A 25,000-nucleotide genomic window follows, 5' to 3' on the forward strand; every position below is an offset into this window, starting at 1 on the left:
TTGCAACAGATTTCACATATACTGATGCAACTTAAAAAGCCATTTAAAGAAATGAATTGTCAAAACCCTATCCATAATAATGACATATATAGGCATATAATACCTATATAATAAATATAAAGTGTATATGCATGTGCATTTACATAGGCACATACATACAAACACATACATCCCCTGAATACATACCATGGTTCATGAGGGATGTCTAGGTAAACGGTGAAGTCAGTATTCTCTGGACAGCATTCAAGTGCAGGAATCCACTGTTTGAATGCAAATGCTTGTCTCACGCCGAAGGAAAGCTACAGTGGCCCTCTCTGTATGAAGTGCACCCAGTAGGTGTGGATTCTTTGATGTTTTCAAGGAGGGCACCCAAGGACGAAGCAGCCCCTATAGTCCGTATTATGGCCGTGAAATAGAATTTCAATACTACATAATTGGATCCTTTCAGTTTATCCACTGACATATCTTTGAAAGGCTCTCAACAATATTGTGTTTACATTATATATATATTTTCCACTAAGTTGAATGATCCTTGCATTCTTTGTTATGAGTTTGCTAAGTTGTGTTGTGCCTCTGGGACATGGAATACTTTGACACAAACATTGTTTGTTTAGAGTAGTAATTCTTGACTGTTTTTCGATACCTCACGCATTGATGTAATGTTCGAGATACACCATTAAAGACATACTCCATTAAAGACGGAGCGATAAAATATGCGCTCTCGCAAAATTAGTCTGATGCAGTTGCCAACTGTTACAAGCCATCATGACACACGGGCACCTTGGTACTATTTCCATCTTAATAGCTCAATTTGTTTTTACGGCGTCCCATCGGATCAATGCCGCGATGCTATTTTCCGTAGATGTTTATTGCATAACAGTTTGCTCATTGATAATTCCCAAGAAATAACCATATCATAGCTTGCTTGGTCTATCTCTTAATCTCTCTCCCTCTCCCTCTCCCTCTCCGTCTCTGTCTCTGTCTCTCTCTCTCTCTCTCTCTCTCACTCTCTCACTCTCTCTCTCTCTCTCTCTCTCTCTCTCTCTCTCTCCTCTCTCTCTCTCTCTCTCTCTCTCTCTCTCTCTCTCTCTCTCTCTCTCTCTCTCTCTCTCTCCCTCTCTCTCTCTCTCTCTCTCTCTCTCTCTCTCTCTCTCTCTCTCTCTCTCTCTCTCTCTCTCTCTCTCTCTCTCTCGCTCTCTCAGTGTGTTGGTGTTCTTTAGAACAACATTTATTCACAGAGTATCAAGCAGGCAGTAGGCGTCCCACAGATCTTCTCAGTCACACACCAGGTCAAGGACCCCCCCCCCGCCCCCCCGCCCCCCCTCGGCCCCTTCAGAGATCAAGTGGGCCATGTTTCAGGCAAACAGTGTTTTGTAAACCGAGCATGCTCCTCCTACATGTGGAACCGTCCCAAGTCCTAACCCCACTGAGAGAGGCCAAGGTGGCCCCGATCGATCGCCGCGTGGATTCTGTTTGGACCCTCAGCAGACACGCTTCATCCCAAACAACCTGCTGTGAATTTAGATACATCTTGTTCAGGCGTTAGGTCCGGGTGAAGCGTATTGATCAAGGACGCGGTGGATGTTGGGGATCAAACTCAGAACTCGGCCCTCTCGACACGCTACGCGATAGGGCTTTGACTCCGAACTTCGTTATTCGAATATAATTTGAATATCAAAAAATAAATCAAAATTCGAACGAATATTAGGCAGCCCTTAATATTGTAACCTGTTATGGGCAGGTCAAGAGGGAGAGACGTCGGAGAACCCGACGCAGTCTATTCATAATGTTGTCATGACCACGGAAGAGGCAGTGAATGAAGTATTGATTAGACAGTGATTTATTAGAAACCTAATAAATCGTTGGAACACGCAAGACCGGTAACCATAGCAACGCCGGTAAACAAACCTCGCGAAGCCCAATCCAGGTCTTACTGAAGGCATTGAATGGTCAAAATATTATTAATAAATATTCGAATATATTCGAATATTAATATTAATAAACAAACAAACTTCGAATATGATTTTTGGGCAAAAGTCAAAGCCCTACTACGCGACCACACTATCCTTCCCATGCACTCACTCATAGATACAATATCGTACAATGATATGCAAGGACGTCGGCATTGTTGTATACCGTTTTTTGTGTGAATGATTTTTTAGAAATATGAAGGGGTGACAGAAGTGCCCGTGGTAATCCTTCTGATTGATAACCCCACTGTAATAGAACACCCCCCCTCTGGATCTAGCCTGCTTCCGTGTCCCCAGCAATGACAAAATTAAATGTGCTCCTTTGAATCCTGAAACCTTCTCATCATGTCTCAGTTTGTCACCAGCGAGAATGCACCTTTCATACAGGGATGCTCTGTGCTGATTTTCAAATTTCATAAGTGCTCAGTTTTATAAATAGCCGTGACACATTTGCTGCTAAATCGAATTGCAAACAGTCCCCTGGCCTTTGGGCGGAAAATAACCTTCTCAGACCTCTACTTCTTTTTTCCCTCCCATAAAAGCATTTCATTTTTTTCCCATCTTTTTTTGGAAGCCTTTACTGGGGCATTTATCATTTCAGTCATGTACTGTTTTCCAGCAGTTTGAGGAGAAGTGAACAGAAACACAATGTGGGAGGGTTTCATGCGCGTGGTGAACACAAGATGATCTATTGGGTTGAAAACTAATTTCCAAACTGTCTCGGGGAAACTCTTGCTCTGCTCTTTCGCTCCCCCCCGGCGGTTCTGTGTCTCCACGACGACCTCACCATTGTGCTGTTATTGTTATTTTCGCTGATTCTGCGGATGTATCGTGTTTATGTACTTCATTTTTTTCGGGCCGCTGATTTACTACATTAATGTAACCCATACACCCGCATCGGTCAGAAGCTAATCGAGGCACATTTTGAAGGTTATTACATTTTGTATTATTAGGGATTACAAAAAAGGTGGTGGAAAGGTTGTGGCGTAAGGGTTGAGCCGTTTAATAAAGTTGTTTTTGTTTTGTTTGGGCGGATGTTAGTGGTAGAGGTTTGATACATCACTCACGCACAAACGCATGCACATTATGAGCACATGTGCATATATATTGCATGTCGTAGCTGTCACATTTTCTAAGCAGCCATTGTTAATCCATTTACAGTGTAGCTCAGGGTAGGCAGTGTAGTTTGGGTTGCATTGAGTTCAGATTCTGAATGACTTTCATTTATCAAATGAGGACGCGTCCGACTAATAAAGTGCAATTGCGTGTGTCAGTTATGAGACAACCGTTGTTCACCAGCAGAATAATGAAGTGATTTATTGATCCTTGAATTGCCTGTGACGGAAAGCTATAAAAGACTTCCCGTACTGGAGCTTTACGATAGCATTTCTGTTGATTTGATATCAAACCATAGCGGTGGAGTTAAAATCTTTGTAGACTTTTTTCTGCTTCTCTTTTATGAAAATGAATGCGCCATTGACAAAGCTCTGTGACGTCTTCCATTCTTCCGTTTCTAGATCAGTGTTTCCAAATGGACTTCCAAGTGAATACTCCTTCGTCACACTCTACCGTCTTCGAAGAACAACCAAGAAAGACCGCTGGTTCCTATGGCAGATATTTGACCAGACGGGAGGAACTCAGGTAGGGTCTACTGCAAGCGTTGACATGTTAATGTTAAAAACATGCTAACGCTCCTAGGTGACGAAAACCCAGCCTATGTGGCCAAATTAAAAATCCTCTGGGAATGTGAATTTCACCCAGTTGTGTCTGTGATTACCAGTATGCATCGCAGGCCTTCCAAAAAGGCTAATGTTTTGGTAAACACATTAATGGATTCAACCATGGATTCAGGGTTTTAATGGTCAAAGAGAAAATGGCAAAATAAACCATTCAAGCACAAACCCGATGGATGTAAAAGCAAATTTTGTTTTTGCAAAGCCTGTAATAATGTGTGTGAGCCCCGAAAAAAATCGATAACGTTCCTCTGTTACTCGGCCACAGGTGTCACTGGTCGTGGACGGGGCAAAGCGGGCGGTGGAGTTCTCCTTCCAGGGGCTCCAGAAGAACGCCCTCCACTACACCTTCAAGGGCCGCGACCTCCACGCGCTCTTCGACCGCCAGTGGCACAAGCTGGGCGTGGCCGTGCAGAGCACCGTCGTCTCGCTCTACGTGGACTGCAAGCTGGCGGAGCGGCGGCAGACCGAAGACAAGGCCGACATCAAGCGCAGCGGACGCACCCTGGTCACCACGCGGGTGGAAGATGGCCGCCCCGTGGACGTACGTCACACGCGTGGTTGTCTATTTGTTTATTTGTCGTACGTGTGGAAGTGTAGGAGTGGTATTTGAGCGGTTGTTTGTATGCATAGCTTCTCTAAATATACATTGTTTTTTGGTCGATAGTCAATCTGTTTAGTATTGCTGTTTTAGATACATGCGATAGGTCTTGTACATCAGATTGCATCATGGGATTTTTTTGTTGCCGATAGTTCCTCATTTTGAGAGGATTTTGAGAGGTGTAGTGTTATGAAATCCCTGATAAACGTGAATATATCGTAACCTAGGCTAATGAAAACGTTGGTTTTCTCTCCTGAGAAACCCTAACCCTTTAAAACAAGAAAAACACAAGAATGTCTCCCAATAATGCCAAAATCTTTTTCCCGATTAGTAACTTAAAAAGGACGAAAAACTCCATAACCACTAACACAATAACTAACATTCCAATGCTCCTATGCTTCCAAAATGGAGGCAGCATTTGGATGCGACATCATCACGATGTACAGGCCAAAATAGGGAGCAGGTGTAGAGGGCTGAGGGATGACTCATCGCTAATCAAGACGCCAGACAGAGTGTGGAAATGTAACCTTTCTGCTGGGAGTCAAACCCCCTAACCACTAGAGTGTTCTGCTGTTCTGGAGTTTAACTAAATCGTAACTAAAACATAATGGAGTTTAAGTATCGTTCAGCATAGGCGGCAGTGCGTCACAGAAGAGCAGAATCTCCACGCTGCGCTACCGCAGAGCAGATGTTGAAACAACAGCACTCAGCGGGTGCCTAGATTTACAGCCCGCTGTGCGTGATCTCATAAATGTTCACACTCAAACGGTTATGAGATTAGAAACAACCTTGTGCAGCTTGTGTCTTAAATCATTGTTCTTTCCCTTCTCTCCCCCCCCCCCCCCCCCCCCCCCCCTACAGATAGAAGTTCAACAAATCCTTATCTACTGTGATCCGTACATGGCTGAGATGGAGAACTGCTGTGAGCTGCAGGAAGCCAAGGTGAAACGGTGCAATGTTGGTTCTTTCTATGCATTTTTATGCGTTCGCGCTCTCCTACCCATGTCCAAGGACCGAAGCGCTAAGCACTCGTGCAGCCGGTCTCGTTTCCTTTTCTTTCGGACCCCATCAGTTATGAGATACTTGTGTAAAGATAGCCAGGAATCAAGACGCATTGAATCAATGAAGGGTTTACATTACATCCCTTTTCAAATGGCAGCCCTCACCTCTGACCTCTGGTTTTGTATGCATCCATATGGTCACTCTGTTCGTCCGTGTTGAATTACCGCGGCTGGGGAGATAGAGACATGACCTTTGGGAGATAGCTGAAGACGTGGCAAACTTTAATTTCACTAAAATTTGGAATATTAATTAAGACTAGGATAAGATACGATGTGCTTAGCTAATCGCAGAAAGGAAATGAGGGTGTCCCAGCAGAAAAGACAGGATATTAATATGAATTATAAAGAGACAAAGAGACAATTTCTCTGATTAGAGACGACAACAAATGTATGGGAATACATCCGTGCACCATATGAGCAGTAGAAATGTAACTCTAAAAAGTAGTAAGTAATTACCACTGTCACGTTGCCTTTTTTCTCCGTCCTCGTTCTGACCTATTAGCATATCTAAAAATAACCCGGCGCATCGACAGATAGCGGCTAGCCCACTCTGCGCTGTATAGTGCCGTGCCTTTGATTTACCCCGCCATTTATCTGAGGAGACTAAATGATTAAAATCTCTGCATCGATCCAGTGGGGAGCCAATAAGACATCTGACGAGACCCCCGCGCCCCCGGTGATGGGGCGGCTGCCCCTGATGCTCTCCCTGCCCGCCCCCCCGCCGCTTGACGGATGCCCGTGTCCGGCTGAAAAGGTACGATCAATCAAATCCAATTAAGGCGGTCTAATGGAGTGAGAGCGCTTTGCGTTGTGTCATTGAGCCCGGCAAACCGCTCTGCCGTCGGTGGGCAGAGAAACCAACGGAGGAAGTCAACGGCAGTACAGGCATGTCTGTGCTTGTAGTGAATCCCACCCTACCTCAACCTTGTATTAGGCCTCGATTAGTTTCAGCACGTCATTGGATGGATTCCGGGTAATACAAACAAACAAACCAATGGCTAGCATAAACAAGTGCGGTCTGTAAGAGAATGTCCTTGCCTATGGAATCAGCCCGACTTTTGAATAGAACATGAGGAAATAGAAATGTTTTTTCATACCATATGAAACAGATGGAGGTCGTAGTCGACATGACCTCAGACTAGATTGACAGAGCGGCTATGGCTATTGTCATTGACCAGCATCTGTTTATACAGCGTCGTTTGCATCTGCAGTCTCCTCCCCAGCACTGATTTGCATACGTTGATAATGTGGCAGGTTCTACCACCTTGAGGACTCAAGGATCCGACTATTAAGTAAAACCTTATTTTCTCTTCTGATTTTGTACGTTGCTTTATAGCGTGATTGTTAGTCACGTTGTCTGCCAGCTCAGTTATTGTATCAGTTTTATAGTTATTAGTTGAGACAGACATTTCCCTATATTATTACCGTTAAGTGTCTTAATATGTAATAATTCATATTATTTTCATAGAAATCTATTTTTTAATTGTTGCATTTAAGTGTCTGCATTCATTTGTACCTTTTGATGTACTGTACTGTACTGTACTGTACATGTACTTTGATATTAGTGATATGATAACTTTATGTTGGGAGATACTGGCCTCCCAGGTTTGGCTGGACTTCCGGGACTTAGAGAGGAGAAAGGTGACAATCTAGCACTATTGATTGGATGAGGTTTGATGCATTCACTGTCCCCCAGCACTAAACCACCGCATCACTAAACCACAAAACAGCAGCAGCTCGAAAAGCAAAGAAAGCGAAAATACGACTAAAAATAAAACTGAGGCAAACCGTTATCGAGTGCTAACTTCACTCCAAAGACAAATGGTTGTCTGCTCCCAAGTTTAACTGTGTACGGGCTCCCGCATTGGAGGCCTTCCAATACCAAATAATTTGCTCCTCATAAACAGACAGAGAAAAAGAAGAAAAGAAGCATAGTCATCTGAATTCTAGCCATTGTTAGTGGCTCGTGGCTGCGGGTGGGTTCTTTATTGCCTTGTGTCTCTGTACCTCTGCCTTTCTTATACCTACCATGACCTACCTGAAATGATGCGGCAGAGATGCTGTGTTATTCCCCCGACTGAAGCCAACAAGGAGCTTTCTACACCAACACTTACCATTAGTTTATATTAAAACATGTGATAGATCATACGAGAACAGCGATGCTTATATTTCGCATTTGTTACACTTATGCAGATCAACACATGCAAATATATTTTTAAAATAATTATATATATATATAATTCTAACTAGTAGTCGTATACTATAGCTACTAAAAGAATGTGTTGCCAGACTGGCTCGCCTTTAGAGCATGCTATAAGTTACCAAAGCCCTGGAAGAGAGATGCCTGCTTTCAGCAGAGCCGACAGGTTTGGCTCTGAGTAGAATGCCTGGGAATACGCAGGTGCTGTGATGCCTATTAAGGCCTGGATATTAAGAGCAGATGGCTTCTATAGGGTCAACAGCCTAATTATCCGGATATGATCATGGGATTACGGCGTATTCCTGGACCGCTGCAGTATTTTTGTTTTTGGAAGATCACAATTCCTTGAAGGCGTAAAAGTGATACGAGCATTCCATCACTGGACCAGTAGGGCCGTGCGCTCGGAGTGGGAATTGGGCTATTTCTGTCAACATTATAAGTTTGTTCTTAGTGTTATAGTTGCACTGTCTTGGATGGTGTTTCTCGCCAGGTTCGCAATTACTAGGATTTTAAGCATTTAGAAAAAGAAAAACTCTGCACCCATGTGTTCCATTAATCAGGCAAACAGCAAAATATTAATCTCTTATTAATTATATATTTGAGCCTCACGGGTCTTTTTTTTATGTTTTTATGATAAGGTATGCCATGCCCAGAGGAACCTATTAGGCTGGTATTTGACGATTTTACCTCAAGTCGTCACTATCATCTTGATTGAAGACAATTCCATAACTAAACCCGTTTGAGTGACTTTAAAGGAATATAAAAAATTACAACCTTTTTGGGACGCTCTTTCAATATTATATTTTAGTGATCAGTATGTGTTTGACATTTACTTTATTCACGCAATCTTCTCCTATAATTATTGAGAAACCAGCTGTCAATTCTGTGATAACAGTGTCTGATGTTAAAATCTGCAAGCTGAAAATTATGTGACAGAAAGTTAAATTAGGCCCGTTTTATGATTTTGTAACTTTTGCACCGGCATGATTGCTTGTTTAGGTGTTGAAATTGATTTGTAATTATCCTCCTGGCTTCACTTTCATAATTGACGGAACAAATGCGAACTTCAATTCAAATAGAGTATGTGTGTGTGGTTGGGTGTGTGCCTGTGTGCTTATACACAAAACGGTGGGTCTATGATGCATTGCTACCTAAGATCGGACAAGGTTGTTTGTTCTAAGTTATGCACAATAACACCACCTTGCTATCTTTAACTTTGAACATCTTTCAAACAATTTCTAAAGATGAGATATAATCCTTAATGCTTGTTTTCAAGGAAAATTCAAAAGCATCGTAACGTCACCAGCAAGCGATAGAAGGACATTTTGCATATACTGCCCATGAATCTAAATAGTGCCTGGTAATTGGACAGAGCTACACCTCATAACGGACAACACAGTGATCCCAGTTCATTTCCTGATAATTAACTCAGTGACTCCTCCGTTACATCGACGGGTCATGTCCCTCTCTATGCGTCAGCAACTCGAAACCACCAACACCCCCAATCTAATTTTGGGGTCTTCCACAAATCAATACTTGGCACAGTTTACTCACTAAATGAAGGACAGAATTCATATGGAATCCTATTATGGTCTTTGAGTACCGAATCGATAAATTTGAGGGACAAACATGATTTAAGCCCCATATACAGTGGCCTTCATCATAAGCTGTCACTTTTCCAGAGAGGCACAATGGTAGTGGTGGCCTCATAACCTCTGGGCTCCCCAACACCATAAGCAGCCGTCAACCAAAAGGGCTGTTGAATTATGAGCTCTTAGGAGAAATAACACTGGCTACATCCTAGCTGATTACTATTCATTCGTTGTGTTGCTGTGTACACACAGGCCTTCACAAACCTGAACAATGTATAGTCTATGCATTGTATGATTATAATTGGTTGTGTATTTTGTGAGCAATTCTTGCAGCTGTATGCTGGACATTAAATTATAAACCCTTGATGTAATAGAACCGAATAGTTTGATAAGATAGACGTGCAACCAAACAATTAAGTTGTTTCAAAGGGTCTTTTCTTTTTCTTTTTTTTTTACTTTATAATAGGACACATACTATTAAAATACTATACAAAGTACTCATACATAAAAAAGATTGGATATCCGATCAGTTTGGGTTTCATAACAGCCATGACAGCAGATTCTACGAAACTAAATGTCCTTTTCTTCTCTTGGTCTGTTCTGCGTATTCTTTCGGCGTTTCCTTGGCCGATTAGACTTATCTGCATCTGATAAGCCTGCGAAATTAGTTCAAATCTACTTTCCCCGCTGCTGTTTTTGTATCTGGAGCTGTTTATTCCTCCTAATTATCTCCACTATAGCCTCCCTAGTCCCTACCACTCCCTCCACCTCTCCCTACTGTCACCCCAGCTCCACTGTCTCCAGCTCCACTGTCTCCTCCCTTTGCGATTTTCCAGCTGAATTTAAGAAACAGGAATATGTAGGCATCAAACTTGCATCTGTGTCAATGATAGCATCGCCAGGTCATTCCCACAGGCTGATAACACCAAAGCGGAGGGCGCCCCAGCCCCCCGCCCCCTGTACTGATAGTAGTCCTGAGTATTACTGAGACAAAAAAGGGTTCAGCCGTAGACAAAGTATAAAGGACGTTTCGCATAATCTGCTGAACCCAAGGTTGCCTATGTCAAAACATGGCAACTTTTGCATTCCTGCTGTAACCACTAAGAGAGTAAACAAAGGGAAACGTAGACACACTGCTAACCTCACAAATCTCATGCATATTTCCTCCAAACCAAAAACAACCTTAAAGCCTATCAACAACACCATCAAGATGGGTCTACTTAATGTTAGGTCTCTTAATAACAAATCATTTTTAGTTAATGATTTTATTACCACCTCTAAACTGGATTTTATGTTTTTAACTGAAACATGGCTGGAACAAAATAACAGTGCAACCGTTCTGATAGAGACAGCTCCTCCCAACTATAACTTTTTTGATGCATGTAGATCTGGAAAAAGAGGTGGAGGGGTTGCTGTTATATTTAAAAATGATTTTCAGGGGAAACAGATGTTATTTGGTGATTTTCCATCATTCGAATACCTTTGTGCTGTATTGAAATGCTCCCCCAGAGTTCTCCTATTAATTATTTACAGGCCACCCACATACTCTGCAAATTTTTTCGATGAATTCACAGAATTATTGTCTAGCATCTCCACAGACTTTGACTGTCTAGTTATAACTGGTGACTTCAATTTTCATACTGATGATTTGAATGACAAGTGTGCAAAAAAACTTTTTACCATTTTGGACACATTTGAACTGTCCCAACATGTGAAAGAGACTACTCATTGTAAGGGCCACACTCTAGACCTGGTTATCACAAAGGGCCTCAATGTTTCTGATCTCTCTGTGACTGATCCTTCCTTGTCTGACCACTTTTGTGTTTTCTTTAATATATCGTTTATTCCCGACATACAGACAAAATCAAATACTGTCAAAAAACGGTATATCAATGAAGAATCGTATGTACTTTTTAGAAAGGCCATCTCCTTACTACCACCTCTCAACCCATGTTCTGCTGATGATCTTGTAGGAAACTTTAATTTGAAAATTTTGAAAATCATGGATGTCATTGCACCTTATAAGGTTAAAACGATTTCTGGAAAGCAAAAGGCACCCTGGAGAAAAGCTGCCTCTGTAACAGCACAGAAAAAAGAATGCAGGAAGGTTGAACGCATCTGGCGTAAAACAAAACTTCAAATTCACCATGATATCTACAAAGAGAGCCTCCGTGCCTACAATTCAGACTTAAAAAGTGCTAGAGAAACATTTTTCTCCAATATCATTAAATCCAATAATAATAATGCAAAAACCCTATTTGCAACTGTTGACAGACTGACCAACCCCCCAACACAAATTCCACCTGATCTCCATTCCACGCAGAAATGCAATGAGTTTGCAGCTTTTTATACTGATAAAATTGAAGGCATCAGACGCGCCATCAATATCTCCACTTCAAACAAAAATGTTGGACTACCACCCTGTTCAGGCAAAAGTAACGTGGCAGGGATGGCATGCTTTAATGTTATTGACTCTAAAACTCTTGTGGAAACTGTTACACAACTAAAGCCATCCACCTGTTGCCTTGATTCTTTACCTACCAACCTCTTTAAGAATGTTTTTGACTGCCTAGCAATAGACATATTGCAGATAGTTAACAACTCTCTCCAGTCAGGCAACTTCCCAAAAGCCCTGAAAACTGCAGTTATTAAACCCCTTTTAAAAAAGCGGAGCCTAGATACCTCTATTATTAACAACTACAGACCAATATCAAATCTGCCCTTCATAAGTAAAATCATTGAGAAAGTTGTCCTCCAGCAACTTAATCACTTCCTGGCATCAACTGGTTGTTATGACTCCTTCCAATCAGGATTTCGACCCCTGCACAGCACTGAGACCGCCCTCATTAAAGTTGTAAACGACATCCGTCTTAACACAGACTCTGGAAAAACCTCAATACTAATGCTACTAGACCTCAGTGCTGCATTCGACACTGTAGACCATACAATACTTTTGGACAGGTTAGAAAACTGGGTGGGGCTTTCAGGCACAGTCTTAAATTGGTTCAGATCCTACCTACAAAATAGGAACTACTTTGTTTCCATCGGCGACTTTGTATCAGAATCAACCAACGTGATGTGTGGAGTCCCACAAGGTTCGATCTTAGGACCCTCTTTATTCAACATCTACATGCTCCCACTAGGGCAAATCATGCATAATAACAATATTGACCATCATTGCTATGCTGATGACACGCAAATCTATGTATCGCTATCACCAAATGACTATCGGCCCATAGATCTGCTGTGCCAGTGCATTGAGCAAGTGAAAGACTGGATGTGCCGAAATTTCCTTCAGCTAAATGAGGATAAAACAGAGATAATTGTATTTGGTGCTAAAACGGAAAGGCTTAAAGTAACCCAACACCTTCACTCTCTGTCCCTGAAAACCTCAATCAAAGCCAGAAACCTAGGGGTTATCATGGATTCTGATTTACATTTCGAAAGTCACATCAAATCAGTTACAAAATCTGCATATTATCACCTTAAAAATGTAGCAAGACTTAGAGGGCTCATGTCCACAGAAGACTTACAAAAACTTGTACATGCCTTTATCACTAGTAAGCTTGATTACTGCAATGGTCTCCTTACAGGTCTCCCAAAACAAACTCTAAGGAAGCTTCAGCTTGTTCAGAATGCTGCTGCTAGAGTATTAACAAAGACCAAAAAATTTGAACATATTACACCAATTCTTAAATCGTTACATTGGCTTCCTGTAGGTCCGAGAATTGATTTTAAAATCATGTTGCTAACCTATAAATCCCTACATGGTTTAGGCCCAAAATATTTAACTGATATGCTTCCACTACATAAGCCTTCTAGAACACTAAGATCTTCTGAGACCAATCTGTTAATTATCCCCCGAGTAAACACGAAACATGGGAAAGCAGGATTTAGTTACTATGCAACAAATAGCTGGAATAAACTCCCTGAGGATTTAAGACTTGCCCCAACTCTGAGCACCTTCAAAACAAGATTGAAGACTTTTATGTTTGCTTTAGCTTTCTGCTAAATCTTAAATACTTTAGCTTTATTTTACTAAAATGCCTTTTTAACTCACTTTAAATTTTACTACTAAAAAGCCTTTTTAACTTTCTATTTTACTAATTTCTTTGCCTTCTGCTAAAATCTTAAATACATTGCACTTTCTAAAAAGCTTTTTAACTTTGCCTCTATTTTTTTATTTTAATAATCTTAAAATAATCTACACACACATAACTGTGATTATTATTATTTGTTTTACTATTAGGCTGCACTACATTTGCTGAGTAATGAAGTTGTGTCATTAAGAGCTTGACGAAGTGAGAACCTGTATTAGTGTTTAAGAGCTCAATAATCACTGAATATACGCTGTATGACTGGGAAAGACACGTGTATCTGGGTTAGATTCCTAGAATCTGGGTTAGATTCCTAGAGTCTGGGTTAGATTCCTAGAATAGGTGAATCTGGGTTAAATTCCTAGAGTCTGGGTTAGATTCCTAGAATAGGTGAATCTGGGTTAGATTCCTAGAGTCTGGGTTAGATTCCTAGAATAGGTGTATCTGGGTTAAATTCCTAGAGTCTGGGTTAGATTCCTAGAATAGGTGTATCTGGGTTAAATTCCTAGAGTCTGGGTTAGATTCCTAGAATAGGTGTATCTGGGTTAAATTCCTAGAATCCGGGTTTGATTCCTAGAATAGGTGTATCTGGGTTAGATTCCTAGAATCTGGGTTCGATTCCTAGAATCTGGGTTAGATTCCTAGAATATAAATTGTCAAGTGATTTGTTCATCTTTGCTAGTTTGTCAATGTTGATACGTGTCCTGAATATAACTTAAGACGTTTGGTCTGCTCAGGGGTTTTGTTTTACAACTTCAGACAAGGAGTGAAACCGTATTTGTATTGAATTCACTGGTGAGGTTACATGAATCGCTAGAGTTTTTTGTTTGTGCTATGTTGACTAAAATGCCTTTTTAATTTACCCATTTTTTTGCATATGTTTTTCTTTTACTTATCTATTATTATTTTATTTTATTGTATGACAATGTTTATATGTGAAGCACTTTGAGTCTGCCTTGTGTATGAAAAGTGCTATATAAATAAAGTTGCCTTGCCTTGCCTTGCCTACCTGCTGGAGGTAAACACCCCTATAGCACAAGTCTGCATGCAGACACCCCTGGAAGGCTATGATTTCTTCCGCTAATGGGTTCTACTGTGGACTGTGTTGTCTCTCTGCACTCAATGTTTCTTTTGATGTCAGGGGAGAAGACTAGTATTTTTTTTTCTCCCCACACCGGCCCTGTATGGATTTGGACGTTTAAAACCCCGGACGGAACCAGTTGTTATATCTTTCGGCTGAGGAGCTGCCGGCCTGTCAGCCTGTGATTTGCGTGTGTGCCGTCTGTTCTGTTGCTGCTCTGTAGTCAGAACTCTTCTGCTGTACCTTTTATTGTAATCCATGGCTGCTCAAGCCAGGCATAACTCCAGGTAGTGGAAATACATGTTCTTCTTCTTGATAAGGGCCCCTCTAGTGTTTCAGGTGTTTAAAGGGCATTTGAAAATGTATTTTATGTTTTTTTTGTTTTTTTCTACATTAACGTGCGTGATATAAACTCAAGTCTTTAGATGTATTGATAAAGAGAGTAGTTGGTTGGCTGGTTGATTCTTGGTTGATTGATTTTGCCCACCATACCCCTATTATATATTGGGAACTTAGGTAGAAAAACACAGAAAAAACATGGAAGAAGAAGACAAACACATGAATATAGCAATATATATCCTATCAAAATGACTGGCTTTCGTATATGTATGCTATAACCTTCTTCCTGACAACTAAGCTTGACCTTGAATACAAGACTACATGGTAATGTGTTTCAATTCAGCCTTACTGTAAGGAGAACGGCCACAATTGTGACCTACAGGGAGGGTTTTTGGGGGAAATGTATGGGGATTATCGCAGATGTGTAACCGCAACCGACAGTACTTCCCAGCCTCATAGTCAAGGAGTTGGATGGAGGATTTTAATTCACTGCAAAGGGATTATACTGCTATGATTAATCCACAGCCAGCCCCCCCCCCCCCCCCAGGAAATTAAAGAGATAAGTATGGGTCATAAGAATGAGGCTTAACTGCTTTTGGTGTGTAAGGAAATCCATTTCTATATCCCTGCATTGAAACCATAGCGTCACAGAGACTATCAAATGGCTTTAATTGAAGCATGGTAAAAAGTTAAAAAATATTTAAACAAAGATACCAACCCCAAAAAAACATGAACGATAATGGAAATAAGATGAATTTATTTCCCATTTCCGGCTGAATTTATATTGAACGGACCTGCCGCACCAAGGTTTGTTTTCCATTTTGTGTGTCTAATTAAATTTGCCACTAGACCAAATCCAAGTTTTATTTAAAACTTCTATTGAAAACCATGAAAATGTTTGATCTCATTGACACTTCGTTTCTGTTAGCTGTCAAAACATTCCGTTATTCCGACAGTCATCATGTTTAACATTGGTAAACTGTAATTACATTTGCAGAGAAAGGTTTCGTGTGTGTGTGTGTGTGTGTGTGTGTGTGTGTGTGTGTATAGACGGTTGAATAGAAATGACAACCAAGGCGAGACAGAGATGATGTCAGCTCTGGCCTCCATACATTGTTGCGGGAAACGCCGGGCTCTGTACAGTCTTTTATCTCTGCCTGGTGAATGACAGCAGCTGTGTGAATTCAGTGCACCACAGTGTTGCATAAATGGATCGATGAATTCTAATTGGAGGGCATGGGAATGACAGTAATTCTTATCTCGTGCTCCTTGTCAAGTCATTGGGGGGGGGCAATTATTCTCCCCTTTGAAGAATAATGTGTGCTTTATGTGTCGATCAAACATTGAGATCATCAATGAGAGGGGTGCGCACGGTTTATATCCGCAGATCGCGTTTACTCGGTCATGGCTTCGAACGGTTCCTAGGACCAAGCCCCGGGTTCTTAGATGAGCAGTGGCTAAGCCTTGACATATATGTGCATGGATCTGCACTATAAATAAGCAAACCATAATTCTGGATTTAACGTGCATTAAGCTCTGTATGGTTTAACTCTGCGGCAGAGCCGTCCTCTATGTGTACTAAACTATAATCAGTGTGAACATTCCTCTTCCTTTGCGCCGGGTTACTTTACTTTGTTTGCTTTGGCCATCTTTGCTTTTCATTCCTCCACTTTATTCTCTACCTAACTCGTCCTTAGTTTTTCATATATTAAGGGTTTCGTGTCATATATATGCATTAAACGTATTATAATTCTCTGAATAAATGTGCCTAAAGGTATACTGTAGGAAAGCTTCTGGATCTAAATCAGCCGTACCATTTGATTAAGCGAGACTTCCGCTCAGTGTTATGCTACGAGTGTGGCGGCCATCACTGCGGGGACTTGGGACAGGAAGTACCAGTGGGAAACCCAGGACAGTAGATGGGGCTTCTCCCAGAGGAAACCCGATCCCTCCTCTTGCATCGGCCGGCCTATCGAGTGGCCAACTGTACCCGGCGACGTGTCCTTCATCAAAGCTTTCTGGAGGCTCCCGAAGCCAAGCCTCTTACACACACAAACACATACGCACACACACACACACACACACACAAACATACACACTCACACACACACACATTAACACACACACACTCAGAAAAAAACACACACACACACACACACACACTCACACGCACACGCACACACACTCACACAAACACACACATTAAAAAAAAAAAAACACACACACACCCACACACACACACACACATACACACACTCTCTCCCTCTCTCCCTCTCTGTTATGTATTCCTCAACCCGACTCATTACAGAGAGAGACGTATTTGTTTAATAAATTCTAAAGAGATAAAACGTTTTCGAAAGGTCAGATTTTCACAATGTAATGCTTTGTTTCCGAACTGCGATGCCATTGTGCCAGACATGAAAACAAAAGATTATGCTGATACTAAAATATAAATATCGCTATATAATTTAAATAAAGTATTTAATAAATTATATAATTGTTTGCGTTGAGTTATAACTGGCCTTTGAATAAAACATCTGCAGTCCTCCAACGTGGTTGGGTAGATTAATCTTTGACATAAATGTAAAATCTGCCGGGCGGTGAAATATACGGTAGTGAATCAAGATGCAGGGAATATTCATCTTATCGACGCGGCCTGAAACACATTTCCCTCTTTTCTCGCGTGAGATACAAGATTGAGCTAAGCTGCTTCGTTACATAACGGCGCACTTGTAAAGTCTCTATCAATAGCAAACGCATTAGAGTTGAGATTGATGCCGGGGCAGTCTGTCTAACTATCACAGTATTTTATATCTAAACTGCGCTATTCCAGGGATTTCTCCAGGCAACTGTATAGACTATGCAGCCAGTGTGTGTGTACGTGTTTGTTTGGTTGATGCGTCTGTTTGTGTGTTTGATGCTTGTTTGTTGGTGTGTTTGACGCTTGTGTGTGTGTGTGTGTGTGTGTGTGTGTGTGTGTGTGTGTGTGTGTGTGTGTGTGTGTGTGTGTGTGTGTGTGTCTGTGTGTGTTCTTCCGGTCGTGTGTGTATGTGTGCGTCTGTATGTACGTGTGTCGTGTGATATTTCATCAGTACAAATCGGCCTCCCCATGTTGCATCCTTCAAAAAGGACACATCTGAGGTTCAGACAGGCGTTCCTGGACATAGAGTACTAGCTCGGTGCTAGGCTGTGAGACCACTATCCGATCCACAGTATGTGTTTCAATTACTAATATTGCCGGAGACTCCTGTTGGTGTGCACAGGGAGAGCTGTGCGCCCTTTCTGCTGTCAATAACTGGAGCCCAATGAAACGTTCTCCCCCTACACTTTATAATATGGAAGCTGGCTTGGGCTTTATTGACCTGCATGCTGAGGTCATGAGACCGTGTAGGCGCCGCCACCCTGACAGGCTTAGCCCGCCAACACGCGCCCAGATAACTCAAATACGTTTGGCACGGCGGGTGGAAAGTAGGAAGAGGCACGAAGGAGTCAGTGACCAGCATGATGGTACTTAAAAGAAATCGACTCTATTTGTAGAAATAAGCCCCCTGCAAGTGTGACTTGCTACATATAATCTTTGAAGCGTTGGTGTGCTGTGTGTGTGTGTGTGTGTGTGTGTGTGTGTGTGTGTGTGTGTGTGTGTGTGTGTGTGTGGAGGTGAAGTGATTAAGTATGTGCCCCACAATGCAACAGTTTTCACAGTACTTTGAAGCATCTTTGCTGTACATTTTCCGGTGCATGTTGTGCATGGCCAATGCTAATTTGTTTGGGGCACAGAGGATAGTGTTTGCTACCATTCTCTGTCTCTCTCTCTCTCTCTCTCTCTCTCTCTCTCTCTCTCTCTCTCTCTCTCTCTCTCTCTCTCTCTCTCTCTCTCTATTTCTCTCTCAATCTCTCTCTCTCTCGCTCTCTCTCTAGTGTATATATAATTATACAGAATATTGTTATACATTGTATAAATGTCGATTTATATGTTATACAGTATATATGAATAATGATGAAATATATTTAAATATATATACCTTATATTCTTCCAGTTTGTGAAGGACCTTGACGTCTCTTAACTCCTACTACTCCTGTATATATGTTTATATCCAGTTTAAATATGTATTCATACAGTCTATATACTGTATAGTGATACAATAGACCGACTATACATGTTCCAGTTTGTGAAGGTGTCTCTGCACTCTTCCCGGGGGGGGGGGGGGGGGGGGGGGGGGGGGGGGGGTGGCAGAAGGGCAAAGGGGGATCAATGGGGAGAGGGTAAGTACGGCCATCTCCAGGCGACACATACTCCATACAGAGCGCATCACCTAGATGTGGGCTTGTCAGGGAATCAATTGTTTCAGGCTATCCCCCTCCTGTTCATCTGCGGTCGTGCCCTGCAGGCCACGAACGAAGCAGAGAGTTTTTAGTTCGTTTTTTTTTTAAGTGTCCAGGGCGGTGGTGTATGTCATATCTGAAGGTGTCATCCAAATGTGTCTGGTGCCAAGGCTGGCCTTCAGCACTAAATTAAGTTGATAGGTGGCGTGCGGCTGGCATGCTGATGAACTACTGTCATAATAGTGGATGCCGCGCCGTTCCAATGCCGTGAAGGGTTTTTGTGCGAGCTCAAAACTTTGGCTGTTAAGAGAGTGCTCTTGGAATGGGAGTACTCTGCAAGACACACGTTTGCTTTTCAACATCAAAGCCCTATGCTTCAAGCTGAATGTGTACAGCTGAATGCTAAATTAGCATTATGTCGGTGATCATTATGGAAACTGCAACGTTTTTTTTGCTATGTGAAGGACAGTGAACACTTATTACACAATGTTAATGTTTGAACCGTAAAATACTCGAAGGAGTTGAAGCTTTTGAACCTTGAGCAATCTCGGGCCGACATTTGGAGAGATCCCAATGAATGAAATACAACATAACCTCTCGTTTGTTCATGTGTAGCTAACACGCTGTAGCTAACATTACCACACCATATTACGTTCTCATGACCATAAAGGGAACTCACTTTGTGAATCTACCACACCCATTGGCATCAGCTAGATTCACTAATCGAAGCCAATACTCATCCATAGCACATATCCCTCTCGTTCCCCTCACCGCTCCCTCGCCTAAATGTTACGTCATACTCCGCCTTTTAAAAAGTGTGTATGTTATTTAAAGCCCGAGGAGACACCTGAGAAGGCGGCATTCCACGCGGGACCATGTGAGCGTGGATCGTTTTGCAGAGGGGGCCGGGTCCAGGGGACTCTGGGGGTCTGGTTAGTCCGTGTTACCCTGACCCTTTCCACTCACTGCAGCCACGATGTTCACCCCGATGGGAGAAAATGACACACATGACACGTTTGAAATGAATCAAATCCTGCGGTACGCAGTGGTTAGGATATGTGACCGCGTCACAGAATCGAACGGGAACCTCTTGAGCTTCGTGTTACTTTTACTTCCAAAGCTACGATCCGTATCAAAATATAGTCGATGGCAATCCATGGAAGGAAAATGTTTTATCATTCACTTTTGGTCTTGCAACGCCCGGTCCACGCGCCATCGACTGCTGAGCGAATGGAAAGTCACCAAAGGTATTTCCTGCTGTCACCCCACAGGCATTTCAAGGCCGGCCCTGAAGATATCAGTGTTACTTGAAGATCCAGTTCCTGCAGATCCTCAAAGACCTGCCATTCAGTATATCAACACTGAATCCCAACGACCACAAACCTCTCCATGGTTTCTCACCATGACATCACATTTAAATGGAGTTTGATTTGGGGCCGAGGTGAAAACCCCCCCACCCCCCCCCACAAAAAAGGAAAACGCGCCTCACACAATACAGGCCCAAGGTGTGCCCTGGGATGTCTTCCTGGGCCTGCTCGTCTGACTCAGGCTAATCCCGACAGATGCTACGCTTAGCAGAAAAAGGCTAAAGTAAACATAATTAAACTGCAGTTGTGCATCTCCTCTCCCTCTCCCTCTCCCTCTCTCTCCCTCTCCCTCTCCCTCTCCCCCTCCCTCTCCCTCCCTCTCCCTCTCCCTCCCTCTCCCCTTCCATCTCCCTCTCTCCCCCTCCCCCTCTCCATCTCCCCCTCCCCCTCTCCATCTCCCCCTCCCCCTCTCCATCTCTCCATCTCTCTCTCTCCCTCCCTCCCTCCCTCTCTCTCTCTCTCTCTCTCTCTCTCTCTCTCTCTCTCTCTCTCTCTCCCTCTCTCTCTCTCTCTCTCTCTCTCTCTCTCTCTCTCTCTCTCTCTCTCTCTCTCTCGCTCTCTCTCTCTCTCTCTCTCTCTCTCTCTCTCTCTCTCTCTCTCTCTCTCTCTCTCTCTCGCTCTCTCTCTCTCTCTCTCTCTCTCTCTCTCTCTCTCTCTCTCTCTCTCTCTCTCTCTCTCTCTCTCTCTCTCTCTCTCTCTCTCTCTCCCTCGCTGTGTTTATTCTCTCGCTATACTCATCCTATGCTGGGGAGTTGCCAGATTGTCTTGTGGCTCGCGCACCCGCCATGAGCTTCGAGACACAGTGGTGTGTGTAATTAGCAGGCGAGCGAACACAGCTCCCCACAGTGTCCTGACCCTGTGCTACAGCAAACCCCCCCGCCCCCCTGCCTCTTCATCCACTCATCCCACCCCCCAATCCTCTGCTCCATCATCCCTCCCTCTCCCCCCTCATCCCTCCCTCTCCCCCCTCATCCCGTCCTATCCCTTCCAACATAATCCATCCGCGTCTTGTGTGCAGCAAAGCAAGCACACACACACATACACACACACACACACGAAAAAGCACAGACACACACACACACACACACACACACAGATACACACACACACACACACACACACACACACACACACACACACACACACACACACACACACACACACACACACACACACACACACACACACACACACACACACACACACACACACACACACACACACACACACACACACAGCTCTGGAAGGGGAGACAACAAGATGTTTACCCGCTGTTTATTTCCCTCTCCCTATGAGCCTGCGTGCTGCATGCGGCTGCGGCGGTGGAGTGCTATTTAAAAATCCACTTCCACATTCATCATGTTGTATTGTTGTGCGGTGACGATGTGGTGTTTATGCGGTCGGACAGACAGACAGATATGAAGACGAATAGAGTGTTACTGTATAGAGACACTGTGGAGACGGATGGACTGATGGCTCTATGGATAGGTAAGACAGACGGATGCATGTGTACAGATCGATTGGGAGGTTGATGGATAATTGAAGTGGTTGCCGATGGAGTCTCCTCAGACATGCTTCAGTCGGGTTTCGGCTCTTGACGAATGTGTGCATTGACGAGGTGACCCACTGGAAAAACATTTCTGCTTGAGGCCCAATCCCATTTCTACCCCTCCCCCCTTCCCCTTACCCCTTCAAAACAAGGGCGAGGGGTAAGGGGAAGGGGTAAGGGGTAGAAATGGGATTGGGCCTTAGGCCTAATCCCATTTACGCCTTACGCCTTCCCCTTACCCCTTCGCCTTACCCCTTCAAAACAAGGGGGAGGGGTAAGGGGAAGAAATGGGATTGGGCCTAAAGATCTACTATGCAGTACATTGAGTTGAGGTGTATGCAGGCCGGTGAAGCATAGCTGCGACACTAGTGAGTTTAGAGGAGACTTTCCAACAGGAGGTAGCAGAGAAACGGGTCTCGGGTGGAACGGGGCCTTAATGTGATAAAGAAAGGTAATCATCGTCTGCAGATATATTACACTATTAATAGCCTCTTAAACTCGATATTTTACCGTGACAAATTATCATATTTCCAGCTATTTTACAGACTGTTCACCCGAACACCTTCTCCAACCGGCTCCCGTCTTGTTTTCCCCGCAACCCCCCCACCCAACCCCCCCCCCCCACCCAACCCCACCCTTTTTTTTCAAAGGGTTCTCAGTGCTGGCCCCAATGTGTCATACCTAACAAGGCCTGCTGCAAATTTAGTCTGTCAATATGTGTCACGGCTCATTCATCAGTTCCCTGGGACACCGCCATTCATCCCCACTCTTTATCTCAGCTGTCCTGCCCTGTTTTCACATTTCACCACCGAGAGCTTTGACTTTGCCCCCAGCTCTCTCTCTCTCTCTCTCTCTCTCTCTCTCTCTCTCTCTCTCTCTCTCTCCCCCTCCCTTTCTCTCTCTCTCTCCCCCTCTTCCTCTGTCTCCCTCTCTTTCAATCTCCCACCCTCAAGCCCCAGCACCTTATCTGGATCAAAGGCAGCGATAGTCAGTCTCTCCCCCCCGTCCGCATACACATACCTAGAGCCACAATTGTCCTCACCCCCCCCCCCCCCCCCCCCTGTGTGCTAACTGAGATGAGTGGGGTGCGGGCATTAGTGGCAGAGTGGCAACAGAGGGGGGGTTAATCAGACGATTGTCCTCGTGTCTTGTTCATCCGTCGTGAAATATCACGCTGGTTAATTTATGGTGTCCAACGCAATCTGTCCTGTTGAGGCTGGCTGGTAGTGACAGGTATGGGAATCTCACGCCCGCGTGAGGGAGGGTGAGAGAGAGAGAGAGAGAGAGAGAGAGAGAGAGAGAGAGAGAGAGAGAGAGAGAGAGAGAGAGAGAGAGAGAGAGAGAGAGAGAGAGAGAGAGAGAGAGAAAGAGAGAGTTGAATGCTGTTGAATGCTACTGTAAATAGATGGGAACCTTGTCGGGAAACTGTTGTTGTACAGACCGAGGGAATCAGTTGTTCATCTCCTCTGGATCGTTTCTGATCCCGCAGAACAGACAATCAATCAAGCGAAAGACATGTTAACATACAGTTTGTGCGATAACATGCACCAAGAAGTGCTGACTCAACAGTTCTGAGGGGTTGTGTGTTTGTTTCCCCAGTGCTTGGAAGGTGACTCTGTGCCTGAGGGCGCTGGGGACCCCAAAGGAGACAAAGTGAGTGACGTGTGGCTGACATGGGGGCCTGAACCCCATGGTTCGATTGGATAGATAGATAGATAGATAGATAGATAGATAGATAGATAGATAGATAGATAGATAGATAGATAGATAGATAGATAGATAGATAGATAGATAGATAGATAGATATTTGGCAGCAGCACGACTGCATGACTTGCATATACTCTTTAGCCGGCCTAAATAACCCCTGGTTCCTCTTTATTCCGTTATCACACGCTTGCGATTGTCATAACGTTCTGTGGTGTTTGACGGGGTCGTGTTTGAATCGGTGCAGCTGACATTCTGTTATGTATTTAAGCTATTGTCTTCGATACGTGTTTTCCTTTGATTGTTTTTGATGTTTGTTAATGTTGAAGAATTCATGTTTGTCTCTGACACACGACTGATGTGTTAATCTTGGCATGTTGTGCTGTTTCAAGTGCTTCCAAAGACAAACAAAAGGTGCAGCTATTGTGAGATGCCTAAAAGGGGTAAATTCCTACGGCAACATTGAGAATATGGGATTTTTGGGGGGATTCTAAATGAACCTTTTCTTTTCATTCCCGCCGTGAGATGATTTGGCATGCTCGAGATGAAATGTTTCCCCGCAATTAGTTGCCGCATCTCCTGCGTTCTTTCATTTTTTTTCCCCTCTCTCTCTTGTTTTTGTTGTTGTTGCCGTTGTCTTTCACTCGCACCCACTGCATAATTGTAGGTGCAGTCTACCAGCCTTGAAGTTATAATGAGGTCTTTGTGTCTTTGTGTGGAGACAACACAGAATCACAGGGTGTTTCATCCTACTTTACGGTTGGGAGGATGGAGTTGGAGGGGGGCTGTGTGTGTGTGTGTGACGTGTGTGTCTTGTGTGTGTGTGTGCGCTTGTTTGCGTGTAAGCGGGCGGATGGGTGGGTGGTTTATGGGTGGCTTGTGTGCATTTGGACGTGCATGGGTGGATGTGTGTGCAATAGAGAGAGACAGAGGGAGATAGACGGAGAGAGTGTGTGGTTATGTGTGTGTGCGTGTGTGTGTGTGTGTGTGTGTGGTTGCGTGTGGGTGTGTGTGTGTTGGAGACCGGTGCTGGGGCTGTATTGGTTCTGACAGGAGGAAGCAGATTTGGAGGCATAAAGTAATGAGTCCCCCGAATATCCCGTAGCAGGCATATTTTGGCTGTGACATCATTTAGACCACAGAATGAATGGAACTTCAGGCTTCTGTCCTTTGTTTCAGCACCACTAAAGCCCAGGTTTCTAACCAATTGTGGGACAGAAATATGAGGACTGGGAATGAGAAGCAAATAGAAAACGAATTGTGGGACAGTATCGAAAATGTGTTTCGGTAGATAGGACAGCAGTCAAGTCGGGCTGTTGGGGGTTCTGCATGTAATATAAAGCATGCAGAATCGCTGTTTACATTCGGTAATTCCGGTGTCAG

The 25,000-nt window shown here is 43.5% G+C and overlaps 1 protein-coding gene across 1 annotated transcript in view; it reads left to right on the forward strand.

Moving 5' to 3' along the window:
* Positions 1 to 25,000, forward strand: part of LOC130404923 (collagen alpha-1(XIX) chain) — a 38,331-nt gene that overhangs the window by 6,431 nt on the left and 6,900 nt on the right. Inside the window, exons 5-8 of the mRNA XM_056609871.1 lie at positions 3,488 to 3,611; positions 3,972 to 4,247; positions 5,166 to 5,246; positions 6,000 to 6,119. Of these exons, the coding sequence (XP_056465846.1) occupies positions 3,488 to 3,611; positions 3,972 to 4,247; positions 5,166 to 5,246; positions 6,000 to 6,119 (601 nt within the window). The remainder of the gene's footprint in view (positions 1 to 3,487; positions 3,612 to 3,971; positions 4,248 to 5,165; positions 5,247 to 5,999; positions 6,120 to 25,000) is intronic.

Source organism: Gadus chalcogrammus, chromosome 15, assembly GCF_026213295.1.
Source record: "Gadus chalcogrammus isolate NIFS_2021 chromosome 15, NIFS_Gcha_1.0, whole genome shotgun sequence".
In the NCBI taxonomy this organism is placed as follows: domain Eukaryota; kingdom Metazoa; phylum Chordata; class Actinopteri; order Gadiformes; family Gadidae; genus Gadus; species Gadus chalcogrammus.